We start from the raw sequence: 22,723 nt of genomic DNA on the forward strand, positions 1-22,723 counted from the left end.
AGAGCAAGGCACTTAACGTCGCTTGCGGTGCTGCCCTCAAAACTGCGGAAGACTGAATTAGACAACCTGAGCCAAGGTCATGTTCTACATATTCTATTACTTAAATTTATGCTACCAGCTCTTCCTTGTGTAGTTATACAAATCCATCCATCCCTTTTTATATGCTTTATTTTAGAGTGATATGTGAGCTGCATCTTGTCCCAGCAGACCCTGAGTGAGAGGTGGGATACAGCACGGATTGGGCAGCAACCCTTTGTAGCCCTTTGTGTATAAAACATACAACCATTCACAATATGGGCAATTTATCCTTTAGTAAACCAAATGTACATCCAAAAAATGGCAACGTAAGATGGCTGCCTACTGGCTTCAGCCAGCCAGTCATATGCAGTATAAACTTTACGTGAGGGAGACGAGACGCAACGAAAATTTTAAGCACGTGACGTGTTGCCGAATAAAAGGGGGATTTGAAAAATAAAGACTGTGCTAAAATATGTTTTCATTTTCGTTTACCAACGAGCCGTGACGAAATGCTAACGTTGTTGTATCGCGTTCATTGGTTTAGCTTACCGTGTATTTCCGTTTCCGGTCTCGTCTGGTATTCATACGGCTAGATTTTAGGTAAAGACTCGTATCGCTGTAGTGTTTGCATTCATAAAAGCGGCGGCGGCGGCGGGACTGAGAATATGGAGCCATACTGGGTTAGCACATGGTTACCAGCACAACTAAAATAAGAGTGTACGATGGCCAGCCAGTCAAGGAATCTCTTAGGGAGAAAAAGAAGAAACGATGTTTGGAAACACTTTAACTACATAGACTTGGAAAACAAAACGCATTGTGTTGTGGAAAATGATGGGGAGAAATGCGGCTACAAAATCGCCGGGAAAAACACAACCAATCTTAAGAGACATCTCAAGGTATTCCATCATGAAATTGAGGTAAGTCAAGACTCAAGACATTAATGTAACATTACTTTATATTTTAAAAAACCTATGCCAACTCATGAGGCTGATCATGGTTGCTAACTAGCTTTGTCATTCACAACATTTATTCCAAACCCATACATTGGCCTACATGTAAAAATATACTATTTTAATTAAGTAGCCTGTTAAGTTGTGGCAGCTTTGAAGTTTCTTTAGCCAAGTATGGCATATTTATTGTGGAGCACAACAAAGCTTGTCTGCACTCCTCAACCTCCAGGCTCAAAGTAAAAGGAAGATAAAAGAACAAAGTGAGTATGGAAGCCCAAAACTGTCAAAATTCAGTAAATAAAAAGGCCTTTTTGAAATAACTATCCTTTTGATAAATAACAGACAATTATGTAATATGGCCATTAAATTTAAAAATGAGGTGTTAGTATTATTATGAAAAGTGTTATGCTATTCTTTAATAGTAACAAATATTTTATTTTGATTCAATATTTCATAATTATTATTTTAACAACATCATACTTTTTAAAAATAATGACATTTTTTTATTTTCAAGGTTTTATAAGATAAGAAAACGTTGTTTTACAAAGTCAGGTTTTATTTCATAATGTCCTTTTCCACAATGGTCTTCTTTTACATAATGGCGTTTTACAGCCGAATGACTTGATCTGTCAATCAAAGTCAGTGGGTGGGACCACCTGTTTGAGCCAAGATCGCCGTGACGCCTACCCCGTAGCCTGACGCAGAAGTTTAACAAGGCCTTTACGTTATGATCCGATTCTAAACGATTTGCTACTTTTTGGAGTACTTCTGAAAGTGACTTATCTCCCGCATCCATGCTTTAGCAAGCCTGTGACCGCCGCGGCTCCTCATCAGGCGCGAAACTCTCCAGGCGTGAATCGATACTGCAAGTTTTGCTGCTCATGTCTGTATAAGGGACTCAGCCAATCACGTAACTGGCTCCGCCTCATGTCATTTGATTGACAGGCCAAATCATTCGGCTGTAAAACGCCATTATGTAAAAGAAGACCATTGTGGAAAAGGACATTATGAAATAAAAACTGAATTTGTAAAAAATAAAAATAAAAAAATAAAAAATTCTGTTCTTATAAAACCCTGAAAAAGAAATTAAATGTCGTTATTTAAAAAAAAAAAAAGTATGACGTTAAAATAATCATTATAAAATATTTAATCAAAATAAAATATTTGTTACATATTCAAGATAGTATAACACTTTTCATAGTAATACACCTCATTTTAAAATGTAATGGCCATATTACATAATTGTCTGTTATCGACAGGATAGTTATTTTAAAATGACCTTTTTATTATTTATTGAATTTTGACACTTTTTGGCTTCCATATTTGAGCGCCTCACAGTGGCACAAGCGCAACATTACACATCAACTGAATACAAAAACAATCAACTGAGGACATAATCTCTCAACATAGCCTAAACTACTTCTTTTTTTTTTTTTTTTTTTTTTTCTTTTGAAACTAACAGTCAGGTCACTCACTCAAAAATAGTTTGATTTCCTGAGGTAAAAAAAAAAAAAAAAAAACAGCTGGAAGTTATGCTTAATATTGTGACCGTAACACCAGTTAAAATTTCCAGAAGCTGCTTCTGACATTGTGTCTACTCCTGTGTTAGTTTCCAGAAAGAGCACCAGCAAAGCAAATCCTACTAAAGCAATTCCCACCCAAGCCGATGGACAAGCCAACGCTTGTGGATTTCTCTGCCTCAAAGATTTTCAACAGCTCCCCAGAGCAACGTACCAAAGAGGAGGGGATAGCGCAGTGGATAGGCCGCACAGGACTCCCAGCACAAATTGTCGAAGATGAGGAGTTCATCACCATGATGGCAAAAATGGACAAAACATTCAAAGTACCAAGAAGACGTAACATTTTAAACTTGATTGAAAACATGTACAAAGAAGAGAAAGAAAAGGTCAAACAAAACCTGGCCACGGCACACAGAATAACTTCAGGTTATTCTATTTGGACTAAAAAAGGCCTTACAACATCCTTCCTGGGAGTCAGTGCCTGTTACTTCAACCCTGAGGACAACAGGGCTGAGCACAAGCTCCTGAACCTGAAGGAGATGGCTCACCCTTACTCCGCAGGGTTGATTAGTAAACTGGTGGAAGAGTCCATGGAAGAATGGGGAATCCCCAGAGAGAAAGTCCTTACAACCATTAACAATGGTTGCAATAGAGTGGCTTTGTTCCAGAGTCACACACATGAAGAAGTTGTCTCAACGTCTGAAGAGGATTCAGAGGAGGAGCATGATGATAATCAGGAGGGGGACGATGAGGGGTCAGTATGTGCATGAAACTATGCTATAAATTCATGATACATTTATATGGAGCTGGTCATACTTTTTATACAGAAAGGTCAAGTATTTACTGTTATTTTTCATTCATTCAGCATTTATCAAAACAGTCATAATCTAATTTTAAATACATCAAAACTAAATAAGATCATAGTCTGCGATATATAAAATAAATCAATCAATCAATACATAGATAAAAAATTAATTATTAAAAAAATCAAAACAAAACAAAAGCTAATGATAAACTCACAACACTGTGCATGCTCTAGCCGCAGACTTCTGTGTTGTAGACTTCTGTTTTACTGAAACGACATAACACCGTGTGTGAGTAATGTGTACGCTCTCTTCACACAAAGATTACATAAAGTAGTGCTGGGCTATATGATGATATATATCGTGAAGACGATCAAAAGATCTTATCGTGTAATTTTCTTCTTATTGTGACTATTAGTGATGTGACGTTCACGACTTTTGAACGGACTCTTTGGTCTTTGTCGACGTTCCTACAACTAGAGATATTTTGTCTGCTAATAAAAGCTAAAATGTCTGAATATTAGTGATGTGCCTCTCGGGTCGAATCCCTGAAGCGTGTGCCGAGTAATGCAGATGAGTGGTTCATGATGACGCGTGTGTTGATGACGTACGTGGTGACGTTTGAAGCCCCACGAAGCAGGTGTACCACGTGACTGATTCAGGAAATGATTCGCTAGGTTTGAGTGTAGTTCGAAATAAAAGCGGCAAAGAAACGCTATGGATTCCCCTTCACTTTTTGTGTTTTCGGGTCCCTTATTGCGCTACTTTTTTTGCTTTTGGCATTCGATTTGACGAGCTTCTTTTTGCGATGGAACCAGCAAGAAAGAGATTTTCCCTTGTTTAGGAGCACTTTGAGCAGATCTCACCTCAGAAGGTAATGCACTGTAATTACGGTACTATTTTAACAGATTCCAATAATAAAATAAAATAAAATGTGACAACACATAAAATTCACATTTTTCTGTTCACAGTTGAAAGTCCCCTTCAGTACTGGGAATCACAGAAATATACGCGTCCAATTCTATACAAACTTGCTATCTCATATCGATGCACCCCTGCTTCATCAGTACCATGTGAAAGAGTTTTTTTCCAAAGCAGGTGAAATTCTCTGCAAAAAAAAGAAACCGCCTGAGTCCAAAAACTTCGGAAAAAAAATAGTTTTTAAATAAAAATGAATAAGCACTTTATTTACCTCCTTATTTCACATTTTCACTTGTTGCATAAGCACAAACATAGACAAAGTAACACAGAACAATTCATGTTAAAACACTCTTCAAATATATATTCTTTTGTATTTAGAGCATGATTTACACCCCACCATTTTATTGCATGCACCAAGCATGTTATACATTTTTCTGTCCACATGATGGCGTAGTCGAGGAAATGAATCATCTTGAAGCCCCTACGTGTGTGTGAAGCATTTCACTGCAGGGCTTCACTGCTTTACGGGGCTTCACTGAATATGTGTTGTTTTTTTGTTTTTTTACACCATGTATTTCCATGCAGATATCGCAACGGCACCATAGAGAGGAGTACGCCATGTGTGGTTCAGACCATACAGCTCATCGTGAATATGGTCCAAAAAGAACCTCCAATCCGAAAGCTTTTGGAGAAAGTGAGACACTTGGTGACCAAGTTGAAGAAGTTATCTGTTGCCACAGAGCGGCTGCTGCAGAAGGCAGCTCTGCTTCTGATAATGGACTGCCCCACCAGATGGTCAAGTTGCTTTGTTATGATGTCACGCTGTCTTGAAGTCAATGAGCAGATCACAGCTGTAGCGGAGTCCATGGGTTGGGACATTCTGCAGCCCAGCGAGTGGCAGAAGATCGGCATGTTGAAACACCTTCTTCTGCCATTTGCAGAGCACACCAAGTCACTTAAAAGTGACACGCAATCACTTTCCCTTGTTGTGCCTGCACTCCTGGATCTCAAAAACCACCTGTCAGAGTTCTGTCTTGCACATGGGAGAACCTACAAGGACGCGGCCATTCTGGCTCAGAAGATGCTGTCCAGCATGGATCGCCGCTTTCGGGTCTTTCTTGACATTGCGGCGGCCAACTTCTCACCACTTCCTGCCGCAGCGTGCTTTGTGGACCCTTGTGTTGCCGAAACCCTTTGGGAAAATGATGACAAGAACTTACAGAATCTGGCCAGAAAGGCAGAAGACTACATTGCTCATCTGGTGATGCAAAACGCGCATGGACTAAAAAATCCGTTGACCAGTGATGATGAGCAAGTCACAAGTGAGGGTGCAGAGGTGCCCGAGTTAATCCCCGCAAAGCGGCCCAGATTTCAGTTCTTCAGTGCCAATCATCCATCGAGGATCAAGACAGCCAAGACGGCAAACATCAGACAGGAAATTTCCAAATATAAAATGGCGCTGTCTCAGTTTACTGCAGCTGAGATTGAGGAATCCGGCATTAACTATTGGTTAACTCAGTGTGGTTCCACTGCCTTTCCCACACTGAAACCTCTGGCCTTGGACCTGCTGGCGATGTCAGCCTCTCACGCTTTTATGCAGAGGATCTTCAGTGACCTCCTTTTTGGCCACAGGGATGAGGCTAGCATCAGTATGGAAAGAAGTGCTTTCCTCAATGTCAACAAGCCTAAGTAGTGCATGCACATATTCTCCTTTTATAATTTTAAGTTAACTAGTCTTAACTAGGGATGCAATGATATCCAAACATCACGATATGAAGGGTACAATATGATAATTATCACGATGTTGTGGCGATATTTAAAAAAGATCACAATATTGTTTTAAAAAAAAAAAAAAAAAAAAAGAGCCCATACTAAAAAAAAAGCATAATACTGTGCTTTTGGTCATAACAGCAATGCATATAAACCACCTACAATCTCTAATAACAATATTGAGGCACTTACTTGTAAAAGCCACGTTGCGACCGCGCATCGACCTAAACGAATATATAAATACAAAGATGTGTATGAGGCAATTCTGTCTTACCTTGGTGTGTTGGCGATGAATCTTCGCACACTGTCGTGTCCTCGCACATCGCTTGCAGCATGGTGATTGCAGAGTCCTCCTTTGTACTACCGGTGGGACACCCCATCCGGTGGCCGAGAATGGCGTCCAGTCTTTCATACATTTATTAATTTTGCGGTCATTTCCGCTGCGGTTATTGTGGTCCTTGAGGTTTTTATAGTCCTGTTGGGGTTTCTTTAGTTTTTCCCTCACCTGCTTTTGTGTGTGTGTGAGTAATCTTAACACTGCTTCTTTCGCGGTTATCATCGTTTCTTGTTGGACTTTCGAAGTGCCGTTGGCCTCGTCCCAGTAAATGCTCAGGAGAGCCTGTACTTCCTCCACCTCTCGTTTTTTTTTTTTTTTTTTTATCTTTCCATTGCCGAAATGTTTGAACAAAAAGTCGTCATGCCCGATAGGGTATAGTAAAGAAGAAATGGCGGCTTTACCGCGGGAAAAAAAAGCACCTAGCCTGACCAACACAACACACCTCCTCGCTCAGATAACCAATCATAACACTCTAGACAACACACCCCCACCATGTGCCGTTCAGGGTACACTCAAAGACCCTCCTCAGGCTTAGGAGCTTAGGTAGTACCGTTCCGACCCCCCCAGACCCGGAACTGGTTTTGTGTGTGAAAGTAAACTTTGGACAAACTCCCCCGGAACATAGGGAAGTTCCATTATAAGTTCCTGCAGTGTGAAAGCCCCTATTGATCACTTCACAAGCAAATTAGGTTCCCCTTCATCTGACAATTAGCATAGATCTTAAACATAGAAGGCCAAAACATCCCTAATGAAAATTAAATTACACTAATAAACTAGCCACTAGAGGGTGCCAGAACCGCACAAATAGAAATCAACCTGACTTTTTTTTTTTTTTTTAACAGATGTGTTTCTTTTAAATATTGTGAACATGACGACGATGATATTGTGCCAGTATCGTCACGATATGATGATATTGCCCTTATCGTTACATCCCTAGTCTTAACAGCTCCAGGATGTAACATTTTAATGTAGTTGCTTTTGAGGCTGCTGGTTATTTGGTTCAGTCGTTGACATCATTAAGTACGGTTTCAGGTTGAAAATATCCCCTTCTGTATGGTTATCATTTTGCTGTATGCACGCACACACACACACACCCACACACAAATGTAAAATCCTAATTAATTGCAATTATAAATGCAAATGAGGAACATCTTTGATTAAGTAGTAGCCAAGTTCCTTGTTGGTTTGTAATGTCCTCTGACACAGCTCAGTTGTGAAGGAGGGAAGGCAAGGAGGAAAAAAAAAATACTAGGACACAAAAAAATGTTGTAATTAATATACAAGTGCTTCATGTGAGATATTTTTAATTACTCCCATGCCCCTCCCTCTGTTGCATCAGACACACTTTTGGCCCGCCGACTTCCTGTTCTATAGGTTGCAGTGGAATTACAGGCTAATTACACAGAGTCGGGCACTGGGATTCATCTGGCACTGCAATTTACATATCAGCTAATTACGCTGTGATGGAACTAATTATTCATAATTTGACCAATTATTGGTGCTTTCTCATTACATTATTTTTTTTTTGAAAGGGAGGTGTAATAGGAAAATGTATTGTAAGAGATTGAGAAAAAGGAAAGGAGCCAGGATTTATTTAGTGTGGACCATAACACTATTTGATGCCGGATAATCTTGCAAAGAGAGAGAGGGAAAAAATGCATCTCTAACACAGCTGTCACCTGATTCACATGATATCATTTCATCCCAGTTTTAAACTACAAATCCCGCATTGCTCCTTCACCAAGGTGTCCCCCAAGGATAATTTTATTGGGGCAATCACTTTTATCCTTTATCTGTCTACCCTTGTCCAGGTATGGTCCAAGTCTTGCTAAAACTAAATTAATCAAAGTTTAAAAAAAAAAAAAAAGTCTAAACGTACATTACATTTGAGAAAGAAAAAAAAAAAAGGTTGTGCAATGTGTTTTTATTTTACTAGAGTGACATTTACGATCTGTCTCGAGACTGGCTAATTCTGGCATATTTACAGAAATGTTTATTAATATGTTCTGATAAAAATGAATCAAATTTAAAACAAACAACTTTTATGTGCATGGAGAAGTGCCGAGTGACAAACTACAACAGACACAAAAGCAAATGAGCCAACATAGACTGATCGGAGGCAGGAACTAAATACAAACAACTAACGAGGACCATCAGGTGTGGCTGAGGGAGCTAAAAGGAAGCCACAAGTGACCGGGTAGAATAGCACAGGTGGACACAAAACCCTCACGAACATAACATGGAACAAACGTCAAGAAGACATAACATAAAACAAAACTAAAACACAAATCATGACATATAAAAAAAAAATTTTGTCATTTAATTTCTTGCTAAAAATAGTCTAAAGCGGGGGTCAACAACATGGTACACACGGGTACCAGGCAGTCCCCAATGACCAAATAAGCGGCTGGCCCACTCAACTCAACTTTATTTATATGACACTGTCACTACAAATGCAGCTGTAAAAGACGTTTACAGAGCATAGCATAAAACATTAACAACAATACAACCATAACAAACCATTGGAGCCTGTTCTAAAAATCGTTCACCAGTGATGGGACATTATTTTCTATGAATGTTGCAGAAAATGACCATAATCAGTGCCTTCACATGAATATCATTAATAATTTCAACAAATTTGCTATTTCAAAAGTGCGTATCAAATACCCTTCACATTGATGAGTCCCCAAGAAGTACTTCTGTTTGAAAAAGGGTGGTGACCCTGGTCTAAATTTTAACCTGGATTTCAGCATGGTTTTGATTGAATCTGATCATGTCAATACAGTTACAAGCCAACTAAATCCTCCGTTGCTAGATTGACTGATTTTCATTGAAATTGTGATTTTCGCTTCTCACAGTCATAAAAACATAAATGAAGAAAACTGATTAATATGCCGAACGGAAGTTTCTATGAGGTGAAAGCACCCTGTGCTACTGTACTGCTTGCATAATGCATTCATAAATGTGCCTTGGAATTGCGCTGTAGGCACCAGTTCTAATAAACAAAATAGCTTGTAACTGGTTGGGGTGCATGTGTGTCAAGATGGCGCTTATGAATCATAATAATTTATTAGGATACATACTCATTTATTAGGACGGGTGACGATCGGAAACATTTTACATGCATGCCAATCACACACACATAAATGACACACGGGCCTCTTTCAGTTCATATTACTTTATTCAGATTTAAAACAGTTGATATCTTTACAATGTACACGATTCCCTTTTAGTTCTGTGTAAGTGCAAAACAAACATTAGTTTCCTGAATCACAAGCGAATCATGAATGTGGCCGACATCCAGTCTGCTCTGCATAGATTATGGCGGTGGGTTTGGCTTTGTGTGTCTACAGCGCCCCCTCCTGAACAGCCATAGTAGAAGCAGCTAATGTTCCAATATTCTGGAAAACCTTTATTTGAATCCTTACGTTTGAAGTCTAACAATTTACTATGGCAAATGAATATTTACACTTGTTTAAGGTTGTATGTTTTAACATTTCAAAGAGAAAGTGAAATACTTAACATACATGCAGAGGTTCAGTTATTACCAACAATCCAACCGGACACCAAAATATACTGTAGGCTACTGTATATAAAAAAGTACATTTCACATTGAACACAGTAAAAGTTCCATGCAGTGTTTTACAAAGAGGTGTCAGTCCAGCTCTTCTGCCTTACATTGTATTTGACTACAAAATGTAGCTTTTATCACCAAGAAACTTTAATGACATTCCAACACTCAAACATGATTGCGGTGTCTTGTGTGTCCATTGGAAACAATTTGATACAAAACCATCTGGAAACAAGTTAGGTCTCCTTGCATAGGGCTTTTTTTTTATTTTTAATTTTTTTTTTTTTTTTTTTTTATCACAGTTGCATGTTGTCGTATATAATATACAAATGACTGAAATTTTACATTATGTAGAACTAATACAAATATCACTGTGTCCTGTAATTAAATACCAAGTTTACAATTCTAACGTTGGCAATAAACACTACCAGTACACGAAAATATTTAGCTGCAGGAGTAAAGATTTTTTTTTTTTTTTTTTTTTTTTTTTTTTTTTTTGGCTCAGCTTGAGTTCTCCAATCTACTTCCATCGCTCTACAAAATAAATGACATTGTCACACTGTCATTTAGACTCTTAAAAGAGAGAGAGACAAATAATTGCAGCATCAAAAACATTTTAAGCATCCTATGCACATTTCTATATGTCCATCATCAGTCAATATAAACTTAGTTGGGTTTCAAAATTTGGGTATTTTTACAAAGTAGGAATTAACCGAAATATGTGGGACTAAATTAGACTTAAACTGAAAATAGTTTATGTTAATGAGAAACTGTATAAGTGGTGTTGTAAATTGTTGTATTGTAGTTCACAAGCAAAAATAAACAAAATAACGCCACCCTTATTCAACGAACTGTTTGGCAGTTCATTCCGCATCAATTTCCTCCCATTTTCTTAATCAGAAAACATCTGCAGTTTTTTTTCCTCTTTAATCTTACACATGACCATAAGAAATTCAAGTTACATTAACTATACAAGCAAACAATGGAGTAAACACAATAGCTAACATTATGTACTGTATTTTATATACACGGTTACTAAAACAAAATGCATTTTACACATTTTTCAACAGGACTTTTTATGATTGTCATTGGACCTACTCTGTGCTCATCATCCCAATCAGAAGTTGTAAATTACACAATACTTTTGTAGAATACTGTATATTACAACTTGACTCACTGAATGTGTCACATGTAAAACTAGTCTGAAGAAAACACTGTGCTCACATCATACTTCACTGTAAAATCGTTTGCATCAGTGCCTGTTGTATTAGCATCATAAAACAGACAATTTCATTCCTGTTCCATTCTAAAGCTTCAACTCCACTATCAAGTAGGTGATGGATGACGGGAAGAGAATGAGACAAAAGGGCATTTGGAAAGAGGGTGGGGGGGAGCTCCTAAATGTTGTTACGGTTGCTTGTAATACTGATTGGGCCAAACTACCTGAAACAAATTCCTTGTTTTGTTGTTGTTGTTTTTTTAAACAAACTTCACCAATAAAGATGATTCTGATTCTGAATATGGGATACTAGCTACATGATACTGGCTAATAATATGTTTCCATCCTCAAAACATACTGATGAGGGGTTTCCACATGATTACCAACCAAACTGGGAAAGAGTGTTCCTCCTACATGGGAGCTAGCATTCATTTTATCCTTCATTTCAAATTGCTCAACATACAAAAAACTTGGAATTCTATATTTTATGAAGAATTGTTTATATAAACTGTATATTGCATCTATTAACTCATTCACTCCCAGCCATTTTTACTTAAGCAACCCCCTTCGCTCCCGGATGTACCAAAAGAAAGATTAGTCTCTTCTTTCATCAGGAAAAAAAAAGAAGTATATTTCTATCTGTTTATGTTTTGCAGCAATTAGCATTAGAATATAGCTAGGTTTCATCATTATTCACAAATCTGTTGAAAACAATGGGGGGAAAAGAGCTTTTTTTGCAACATGGCCCTGGTTGACTTGTGCCACCTGCTGGCCGTTTTTGAACTAAGTACCATTGCTTTAATCGTCCTGTTCAGGTCAGAGGCTGCATCAAAGCCTTCTGTATGCTCTAGCATTAAAAAAAAACAAACAAACAAAAAAAACAACAACGTATGAATACGTTTTTGGGACCATGGTAGTATTTAAAAATAGAACATTTTTATACGTTTTTGCATGGGAGCAAATGAGTTAAACGGTATTATTAAGGTGAGCTTGTAAACATAAGATAGAATAAACATATGTTACATTAACTGTCCAAGTTTGTGATTTATTGCATAGTATTAGGAGTAAAACTCTTGTTTCAAACTGCAATTGAACTGAAAATATCTACTGTATTTAAAACGTGGTTGCCACCCATCTAGAGCTTCAGTGAGAAACAGGAGAAATTTCTCAGAAATGAATACAAAAGAAATAATTTGTTTTGAACAATTATTAAAATAGTACACTGATCACAATCGATAGAAGCTTTCTGATCTAAAAACTATGCCAAATAAACCATGCAAGTGACTCCCTGTGGCGATCCCTGATGGAAGGAGCAACAAGTTATGACAACAATAACAACTGGATATAAAAGCCAGTTCTGGATCCTAAATATAAAGTCATAATATCAGTGCCGCATGGATGTTTTTGGTGCAATACTGCGTTAACATTGTGATGGTTACATTGTGTGAAACCGTCACACTGTCTCTTTTGTGGGCAGCGCTACTGTATGTTGGTTGTGGCTGCTTTGGCTTCCGCGGAATTTCTTGCCGCAATTTGGAGACGTGGTGTTGGGCACTGACGCTTGGCTGCTCCTCCCTCCGTGACTTCCAACTGGCTGGAGGAAGGAGGAAGACGGAGAGAGCGGAGAGGACGAAGAGGAGGTGGGCGAAAGAGAGGAGGAGGTGGAGGAGGACGGTGACGACGAGGAGTAAGACGACGAAGAGTAAGAGGTGAGCTGAGACATGGCGGCGGCGGCGGTGGCCAGCGTGAGGCGACGATGCTGACGTTTGCTGCTGCCGCCAGACCCTCTCTGGGCGAGGCTCGGGGTCGCCGGGTCGCCACTAGCGAGGGATGCTGACGAGACTTTGCTAGATGTGGGGAGCAGACGACTCAAATTCAGAGAAGGGATCAAAGAGTTGTGAGGAGGTGGGGAGGTGGAAGGAGGAGAGGACAGAGACAAGGAACATTGTGGGGAGCTGATTGAGTTTTTAAGCCCCGAGGAGCAGGAGGGTGGGCAGACGTGCGCCTGTTTGGAGCGTTGAGAAGGAGAAGACAAACGGGAGGCGCACGTGGAGGCTTTGGAAGGAGGAGACGAAAGCAAAAAGTGTTTCCCCAAGGAGGAAGCAGAAGAAGCTGTGGGTGATGAAGCAGAAGAGGAGGAGGAAGAGGAGAAGGTCTGGAGGCTATCGGTGGCATCTGAGCAGTGAGGAGTGGACAAAGAGGCACAAGGCGAAGGGTGTTTCCCAGAATTATGGCACAAGGCTGGGATCTTAGAGGCACGTAAAGCAACGACTGAATTGTTACTATCCCCAGCTGCTTTTGTGCCTCTGCCGTCAGCCTGCAAACAGGAATACTGCATGTCAACACCAGCCCACAAAGTCCACACGAAAGGGGAACAACATATTCTTGCTGTCTGATTAAAATCTTGTGTGTGCAAAGTCAAAGCGTTAATTCATTGATTAATCACCAAAAAATTATAGCATTAATCATGTATTAACGCAGATTAATATATATATCCATCCATTTTCCGAACCGCTTATTCCTCACAAGGGTCGCGGGGGGTGCTGGAGCCTATCTCAGCTGGCTCTGGCAGTAGGCAGGGGACACCCTGGACTGGTTGCCAGCCAATCGCAGGGCACACAGAGACGAACAACCATCCACACTTACAAGCACACAATTCAGGGACAATTCAGAGCACCCAATTAACCTGCCATGCATGTCTTTGGAATGTGGGAGGAGACCGGAGTACCCAGAGAAGACCCACGCGGGCACGGGGAGAACATGCAAACTCCACCCAGGAAGGCCGGAGCCTGGACTCGAACACGAGTCCTCAGTACTGGGAGGCGGACGTGCTAACCACTCCCTACCATGCCGCCTTATATATACACACACACACACACACGCACCCCCACACGCACGTGCATGGGGATTGCACATGCGTGGATGCTACATACACGCATTTGTGGGGATGCCGAGAAATACTTTCATGTGTGTGTATGGGAATATTAGGCCGGCTCACGCCGTTTTAGCAATAGGAACATTTGGCTGCTTGACTCTTTGGCTCCCAGCCATTTTCACAGAAACAATCCCGTTGCTCCCGGCAGTTTTACTGGATTTTGACTGATTTGCTATAAAAGCATGGAACCTATCAAAAGAAAGATTAAAGTCTCTTCTTTCATCAGGAAAAAAGTATGTTTCTAACGATTTCAATTTTACAGCAATTAACATTAAAAGAGCTAAGTTTCATCAGTTTTCACAAATCTATTTAAAATTATAAGTAATTTCGCTTTTTTTCAACATGGCTATGGTTGATCTCCTTTGCTCTGCTGCCACCTGCAACTGCTGCCACTTAAAACTATAAACAAAAACAAAAAAAACAAAACGTATTTACACGTTATTGGGAGCAAATGAGTTAACGGCTCAGTGTTAGCCAGCTTGGACTAACGCCTCGCTGTTGACGTTTCATGCTGTCCTAGCAATAAATGAAGGGGAGCTTGGAAACATGGACGCTGGCCGAACCTGAGGGACGAACTAGCTTAGCACTAGCTAGGAAGAAGCTACAGAATAGTAATATACAACAACGATTAATTTAAAATGGGACCCAAGAAAAAAATCAACATCCTATAGGTTGGTCAGGGAACCGTGCAGGATCCTGGAGGTTAAAGTACCGGTAAGTTATTTTAAACTGAAAAGGAAAACCTTTGGCTGAGTTAATACGGTGTGTCAAAGTAGGCTACACTCTGATATGTTTGAATGAGACAACTGATTGAAAAAAGTGCACTCCATTTACCATTTAATATTTTGATCAAACTGGATTTTTCATTCATTGGACTATGAAGCGTTTCTGCAGGAAAAGTACAATAAGTAACTGATTTGAGTTGATTCGGGACTCGCTTGTTAACAGAAACGGTAGGTGCCGAATGATTAAGATTAGCAATTTCAACAAATTTAATTAATTTATATTGAAATGACTTATCAGCAAGGCTACAAGCTAGCATGCATGCAGTAATGGCTGACAAACAATACTGTAAGGGCCCATATTTGTGTTGGTCAACATTTTTTGACACATCCACAACTCAATAGATGGCGCTAGAGAGAGTAATAATTGCTCTTGGCAAAGAACATGCAAGATTACAAAGATACAGTAGATACACTCAAAATCGCTGAGTGTATCTTGGGAGTGGAATGCCAGAATAAAGACTTACAGTAAATAAAGAGTGGAGAATCAAGCAACATTGAATATCATGTGAAAATGAATCTCTGCAAACAAATTTTCAGGCATGAGGCACATTCCAGCATTAATGGATTAGCATCAATTATTTATTTTTGCTTGGTGTACTGATTCATTATTAGGGATGTAACAATAACATCAATATTCCAATGTGGGGCTATTGAAACTGCCACAATATCGTCGTCATCAAATTAAAAGCAGCACATCTGTTATAAAGGCCAGGTTAATTTCCATTTGTGCAGTTCCAGCACCATCTGGTGGTTAGTTTATTAGTGCAGTTTAATTTTAATTTGGTATGTTTTGGCCATCTTCGTTTAAGACCTACGCTAATTGCCAGATGAACAGGAACATAACACGTTTGAGTTCTTTCATTGTACGTGCATTAGCAAGTATCGGTAAGTGCCCTTTTTTTTTTTTTTTTTTTTAAATAATCCCCCCCAAATATTTTACAGTTTTGTGAGCTTTTATTATATCGCCAACCTCCTCACAATATCGTGATAATTATCGTATCGTGAGATTCATATTGTGACAATATCATATCGTGACGTTTGGCTAGTGTTACATCCCCGATCATTTTACCTGATCTGATTCTTAGCAAACGTCTTAACTAATTCGCTGCCATTGACGGCAAAAGTCGTCAAATGATGCATTTTTTTTTTTGCTGGGCTGGCAGTAAATGTGTTAAATTTCTCTTCTCCCTGCGCATATTCTGAGTTAATAAGGTCTGGTGGGGTTAAATCTTTACCTGGCTGGGTTGCTTGGGGGAAGCCTGTTGCTGGACTTTGGTTGTGTTGTCAGGTGAGCCAGAAGAGGGAGAAGAGTGGTGTAATCTGGAATGCGTTCGTTGAGTACAAGAGCTGGAAGTCTGGAGAGATGATTTATAAAAGAGAAGTAGACCGTTATAGGAGGATCCAAATGCAAGAATGAAAGATGCATTGTAAATAGAAGGGAAGTAAAGACGTGTAATATGTCATGTAGTAGAGCAAAGACAAAAAAAGAATAAAAAAAAAAAAAAAGCATCCTAAAATAGAAACACATGAAAACCAAAAGGAAATATTTTGACTGGTAAAACACCAAATAGCATCACCATATTGATTGAAACTTGATTGGAACCCCATAAAGCACCTCTCACCTCATTCTTGTAACAGACAATTATAGGTAACTGAGTTTTGACTGAGAAAAAAAAAAAAAAACTAGCATGGCAGACGTATTTTCCGGTAAACAGTTTTGTAATTGCGCAACATTTTGTGTTGTGTGGGCTTGCAGGATCTGACCCGGAGCTAGCGACAGAATGTGCGGGTCTGTTCTCAAGGCACTGAAGCTTTTACTTTATGGAAGGGATCTTTTTCTATTGACTGGCCGACAACTGAAACCAACAGCCTTTCATGCAATGTAGCTCTCTGGCACCAAACTTGACCTACTTATTGATCAGATGAAGAATACTGAATGCTGTTGACAACCATTTTCTCCAATACTGATTTAAGTAATTATAGCTTGGGTTACAAAAATCAATGTGCTTGTCTAAACCCCAAACAACATGACGGAACAGAGTAAAGAGCCCATCACCACTGAAGCAAAGCAGTTATGTATGGTAGATGTCAGACCTGTTTCTTGGTGGAAGGTTTCACACAGTTTGGTGGAAGCTGTGCTTTGATTCTTTTGCTCTGGGGTGAATTTGAGTTCTTGAGGATCTGAGGGGCTGGCCTCTTTGACGGGCTTCCCTCTCTCTGTTGCTTGACCTTGTTTGGAAGATTATCTCCGTCAGTGGACTTGGGAGGAGGTGAAGGTTCAATGGAAGATGACGGAGGATGCGTTTTTAGACTGCTGACTTCCAACAGCTTGATTGACTCATCTAAACTGCCAATTGAATACTGGGCTTCTACTGGGCTGTTTGATTTGGCGTTGGATATTTGTTTCATCCCAAAGTGAGATGAGGGACATATCTCAGTGAGATTGCCTTTGTTGGCCTCACAGAGGTCTTGTTTGGTACATTGGGTCTTAAACCTGCTTGAGTCCTTATTCTGCTTTTTGGTCACTTTTACTGGGTTTTGGTCCAATGTCAACTTTTCCTGTTCTTTAAGGACTTCCACTTCAAGAGTCTTCTTCCCTGTTTTTGTCGTCCCTGATCGTATAGCTTGGCTAATTGCTGACAATTTGTTTTTGGGGAACTTGAATTTGAATTTGCGGTTAGTCTCTTCCTTTTTGATTAATTCCGGTTTAGTCCTGTCTTGGTTTTCATCAAGCGAGCCATCTGTATGAGGTAGATTATGCTGAGAATGTTGACCATTGTCTGAAATGTTGAGATCTAAGCCTTTATTTTCTTCACACATGTTTTTAAGATCGTCATCTCTTTCTTCCTGTGTTGCCTCCTCCTCTTCCTCAATACCCTCTGGAGAAACAAACCGATCAAAGTCCTCCTCAGACTCAAAGATAGTTGAGAGACGCTTAAAGTCTGACTCTAAATCCACATGCTCATTGGAGCACATTCCACATTCCCTGTCCTCAAAACCATGGTTCTCATAACCCTGACAAACTGGTTGCTCTGTTGCCTCCCCAGCTGACATTTTTATGTCAGAGCTCTTCATTTTGTCCAGATTTTTATTTTTAAACTGTGTCTTGACTCTCAGCCTTGAGATTTGCTGGGCAATTTTACCAGATGGAGGTGGTGGAGGGGGAGGTCCCCCATCATCAAAAATATCAGGGCTCAAACTACCTTCATCTTCTGGGCATTGGTCTTTGTCCCCAGATAGCTGCAACTTGACCTCTTGGTTTTCACACAAAGCTGAATGTGTTCTTGTGTCTTGACTGCTATTTAGTAATCCTTGTTTTGAATACTCTGAAAAGTTTTCTTTGTGTGATGTTTTCATAAAATTCTCAGTTTGTACCTGTTTGGCATCATTTTTGTCCATCTGACCAGGTATTGGAGTGCCATTTAATTGGACATTGTCTTGTTGCAGAGAGGTTATGATGGTTGTTAACATCTTGTTTTCTTTGGTGGTTGGTGAATATCGAAATTCCTGATTACAGCTTAGAGCAAAGCTTGAAATATTATCTTTATCTGGGCTTGTAATTTCCTCAATTTTCTCTTTCTGTAAGAGGACTCTGTCACAGGTATCAATATGTTGTGGGGCTACATTAGGAGAATTCCCTCTACTTAAGCTCGATATTGATCCTTGTTTAACCATCTTCTCGTCTTCTTTCTGATCAGGAGACACAGGACCTTGTCTAGAGTCACTGACTTCTTCTGGTCCAACAATCGTTGAAGGGTAATCAAGACAACCATTACTATGACCTAAATGAGGTGCTGACGTGGTGCTAAGTGGAAGGATGTGTTTCTGGCCAGCCACCTCAGATATTAGGGGTATCTTTTGTTGTCCTTCTAATAGACTTATTTCAACATGCAGTTTATCATTGTCCGATGTCTCTAGAGTCACCTAAAAAAGGAAATGGAGATTGAATCACTTTTTGTTTGTGTATATTCAACTCATTTTGAAAATAGCTGGGATTTTTTTCATTGCCAAGTGAATGAATAGGTGACTTATTAGGCTATGTCTACATAGAAATTAGTATTTATTATTTATTTTTAAACTTTTCTCCTTCAGGTGTAATCAATGACCTTGGTAAGGCTTTTATAAAACTGCATAAAGAAAGCAAAGTTGAGTTGACGTCATAAAACAAGCTGTGTCATTTAGTGGTCCCAACACAAACGACTACATTTTATGGCATATCCCGCAGCGGAGCCCACTTGGTGGACAAGAGAAAGTAAGATGCCTTGTGTTTTTGATATTAGCCATTAGCCGGCTAACGCAGTTATGCTCAGTGAACGTTGTTTTGTTATTAGCCATTAGCCGCGGGCTCACGGTTAGCTTTATGCTCAGTGGACAAGAGAAAGCAAGATAGATGCCTTGTGTTTTTGATATTAGCCATTAGCCGGCTAACGCAGTTATGCTCAGTGAACGTTGTTTTGTTATTAGCCATTAGCCGCGGGCTCACGGTTAGCTATATGCTCAGTGGACAAGAGAAAGCAAGATAGATGCCTTGTGTTTTTGATATTAGCCATTAGCCGGCTAACGCAGTTATGCTCAGTGAACGTTGTTTTGTTATTAGCCATTAGCCGCGGGCTCACGGTTAGCTTTATGCTCAGTGGACAAGAGAAAGCAAGATAGATGCCTTGTGTTTTTGATATTAGCCATTAGCCGGCTAACGTGGTTATGCTCAGTGAATGTTGTTTTGTTATTAGCCATTAGCCGCGGGCTCACGGTTAGCTTTATGCTCAGTGGACAAGAGAAAGCAAGATAGATGCCTTGTGTTTTTGATATTAGCCATTAGCCGGCTAACGTGGTTATGCTCAGTGAACGTTGTTTTGTTATTAACCATGAGCCGCGGGCTCATGGTTAGCTTTATGCTCAGTGGACAAGAGAAAACAAGATGCCTTGTGTTTTTGTTATTAGCCGGCTTACCGCGGTTATGCTCAGTGAACGTTGTTTTGTTATTAGCCATTAGTCACGGGCTCACGGTTAGCTTTATGCTAAGTGAATGTGTACCTGCTTCAAATAGTGCCTCAGAGCACAACAGTGCTCATTTGCAACCCAATAACGGCAAGACTCACAGAGAACTTTGGCATGATTTTCTATATTGTAAAAAAAAAAAAATCTTCCAATAGCAAAGAAAATTCAGACCAGTGATACAACAAACTTAGACAGTCATCATAGAATAAAGTGCACTTTCTACACCCTTGTATGCCTTAATAGATTCTTAATTTTCAATTTTAGCCTTTCAAAAAAGGTGTAGCTGAGTACAAATGCAGCATTTCATTTTCATTTCTACTGTTTTTTGTTGTTTTTGTTGTTTTGTATATTTACAACCTCAAAATATATTTCTGATTACTTGTATAGTTAACCACCTCATTATTTATTTATTTATTTATTTTATTGATGTTTACTCTGTGCTTTTACCACAGACAACCAAAAATGTTGTCATTTTGGCAATTTTTGTATTACATATTATTTCATTTTTGTTAATTAGAATTTATTTGCATGTGAAAAATTGATTTTATTTTATCATTTTTTGATTATTAGCAATTTATTTAATTGATTATTTGCGGTTATGTTAATAAAAATATTTTTATATGCATTTTTTAAGCATTTTCTTTGTTTTATCTACACGGTATCGAAAATGATATTAAGAATTTTCCTGGGTATCAAGATCAAGATTGAAAATTTAGTATCGTGACAACCTTAGTGGAGGCACATACAACATATTAAGTACATTTTTGGGTTGACTTCCCCTTTAAATTTTGTTATGTTTTTTTTTTTTTTTTTTTTTTTTTTTTTACATTTGTGGAATTTTTCAATTGGTTCAATAAAAGATCATAATGAGGTTTCATTTATTAAGAATATCTCTTTACACCATTAATTCTAGGAAATGAATGAGATACTTTATTGATGAATATATGTGAAACTACTACATGGGATCACAGTCTAATTCTACCCTGACGTGGGATTAATTTAATGCTATTTTTTTAGGATCACACTGATCCACATTTGGGACTGAAATTTTGATATACCAACACAGGCTCAAATCTGGATTAAAGTTAAGATTGGATTTCCAAAACTTGATTTTAATTTTAGAGATTAAATGTGATTTAAATTTGTTTTACTCAATTTTGGATCAGATCTGGGTTTAACCTGATCAATCAGGTTTAACCTTGGTGGATCATGTTTTAAATACTGCGCCCTGGTGTACAGAGTTGCTGGGTAGGCACACTAAAGCCCAATTCACACTGACTGCGGAAAGGATGTGTTGCGTTTTCCGTATGCACCACGGCCGTTCCGCAGTCAGTGTGAATTGGGTTTAAGGAAGTCGGACTCAGCTTTGCCACCTGCAAGGTGAGCCAGGCCAGAGCCCAGCCCATGAGGGATCCAGTCAAGACCCATGTCCAGGGACCCAGGACAGTTGCCAGTCCCCACCAACTGCACCAGGGCATCCACACAAGCACTCAAGAGATGGGAAAAGAGGGCCAAACCACAACACCCCCAGCTCACCCCACTAAGAGATCAAGGTGTCCCAAACGCTAACCAGGCCTAATATGTGGTCCAGCCAACACTTGCAACCACTGGCAAGCCTGTGCCTTGCGCCAGAAACAATTATTGAGGACGAGCGTGGATGCCAGGCGAGAAGACATAAAGTCGGGAACCAAAAGAAGCAAAGCCGGCCAACCAGGATGGGGATGTCAGGCCCCAGGAGTCAAGCCATGTGCAATATGAATAACACCTCACACCTGACTCATGCCAATTTTGAGAATCAAACATCCAGATCTAAGGCAAGTTGAAGCCATAGGCCTATATAACAGCCCAAAAAAGTGCCGGTTCGCCAACGTGCAAGTAGTTAACACTGGTCTGGCTGCAAAGGCCCTTAATAGCTGCTCGCATCTATTATTTTTATGAATTTATTTTTACCTTTGACTCAATCTCTTGGCTCTCATTCTTAGAAACTGAGAGTTCCTTCTTAGTGCATTTCTGAAAAACCTGTGAGAAAGGGGATGATGTTACACTGCAAGGACACACACAGTTTTGTGTAACTGTCTGCGGGCATCTTGATGTATTCACGCTTTTAAACTGCTTGTTTTAATCAATTTAACATATCAAAATGAACTTATAATGTTCAATTGACAAACTCAGTGAAAGAAACATACCTGCAGTTCTTTCAGGAATCGATTACGGTCATCTTCCTCATCATCAATGTTTTCTGGGGCAATAACTGGAGTGGTGCCGGAAGGTTTGGGTTTGGGTTTGACCTCCGGTGGTTGTCGCAGGGGTTTGGGAATAACAGATGGCTCTTTCTCACTAACACCCTTGAAAAAATTAGAGGTGAATTATTTTGTGTGAGTATTATGCTACTTGATTAACACATTACATTCACAGTGAGGTTTAAAGACCTTTAAAAGTACACAAGATGTTGGGAAAAGACTGCGTATATATGCTGTCATGTCTGCACAGTTACTTTATTGAGCGGTACAGTTTCACATCACAATCCATCATCTACATACACAACTTAATCCGTCCTTACATTTGCAACATTACCAGATGTAGTCAAATGCGCTTGTTTGAATGTTTTTATATTTCATCCAAGTGTTTAATATTTCATATTAAATCAAGTGCGCTTCTCCCTCGCAGGATGAAATGAATTAATGAGATATCTTTGAACAGGTTTCCCCTGTAACATTATGATTGCAAAGGACTATACATTTAAATTTACGCATTGACCCGAGCAGCAATGAGCGCTGTCCCACGCCGCCTTCCTCGATGGGGAGCCGCTGTGGTGTTGCACCTTTTTTTTTTTTTTTTAAATGAAGCCATGTTCAAATTCGACATACGATTGCATTAAGATTTTCGGTTGAAAGGG

The 22,723-nt window shown here is 39.4% G+C and overlaps 2 protein-coding genes across 9 annotated transcripts in view; one reads left to right on the forward strand and one right to left on the reverse strand.

Annotated features, from left to right (window-relative positions):
- Positions 1-44: 44 nt before the first annotated feature.
- LOC144030061 (zinc finger BED domain-containing protein 4-like) lies at positions 45-10,380 on the forward strand. Of its 3 annotated transcripts, XM_077536001.1 has the most exons (4): positions 45-76; positions 176-221; positions 2,578-3,242; positions 4,798-10,380. In XM_077536001.1, exons 3-4 carry the CDS (start codon positions 2,635-2,637, stop codon positions 5,903-5,905), a joined length of 1,716 nt encoding a protein of 571 aa, XP_077392127.1. In that variant the 5' UTR covers positions 45-76; positions 176-221; positions 2,578-2,634; the 3' UTR covers positions 5,906-10,380. The 3 variants fall into 3 exon arrangements, with proteins under 3 accessions (XP_077392127.1, XP_077392118.1, XP_077392108.1); XM_077535992.1 differs by having other exon boundaries at positions 53-221; XM_077535982.1 differs by lacking the exons at positions 45-76; positions 176-221 and adding an exon at positions 462-935.
- The window catches only part of LOC144030031 (sickle tail protein homolog), a 62,783-nt gene continuing 49,541 nt past the window's right edge, over positions 9,482-22,723 (reverse strand). For 2 of the 6 annotated variants that reach the window (XM_077535929.1, XM_077535936.1), the window contains 5 exons: positions 22,014-22,172; positions 21,778-21,846; positions 16,924-18,753; positions 16,065-16,184; positions 9,482-13,426 (listed from right to left, as the gene is read on the reverse strand). In XM_077535929.1, the coding sequence (XP_077392055.1) occupies positions 12,563-13,426; positions 16,065-16,184; positions 16,924-18,753; positions 21,778-21,846; positions 22,014-22,172 (3,042 nt within the window). In that variant the 3' untranslated portion in view covers positions 9,482-12,562. The remainder of the gene's footprint in view (positions 13,427-16,064; positions 16,185-16,923; positions 18,754-21,777; positions 21,847-22,013; positions 22,173-22,723) is intronic. The other 4 variants (XM_077535945.1, XM_077535961.1, XM_077535954.1 and 1 more) reach the window with 4 other exon arrangements.

Source organism: Festucalex cinctus, chromosome 1 (genome assembly GCF_051991245.1).
Source record: "Festucalex cinctus isolate MCC-2025b chromosome 1, RoL_Fcin_1.0, whole genome shotgun sequence".
Classification (NCBI taxonomy): Eukaryota; Metazoa; Chordata; class Actinopteri; order Syngnathiformes; family Syngnathidae; genus Festucalex; species Festucalex cinctus.

Bases quoted from the DNA above. Each gene is read 5' to 3' on its own strand.
- LOC144030061 (XM_077535982.1), top strand. From the start codon at position 741: ATGGCCAGCCAGTCAAGGAATCTCTTAGGGAGAAAAAGAAGAAACGAT. The intron at 936-2,577 runs GTAAGTCAAGAC...CTCCTGTGTTAG, and splicing joins TATTCCATCATGAAATTGAG to TTTCCAGAAAGAGCACCAGC. The intron at 3,243-4,797 runs GTCAGTATGTGC...ATTTCCATGCAG, and splicing joins CAGGAGGGGGACGATGAGGG to ATATCGCAACGGCACCATAG.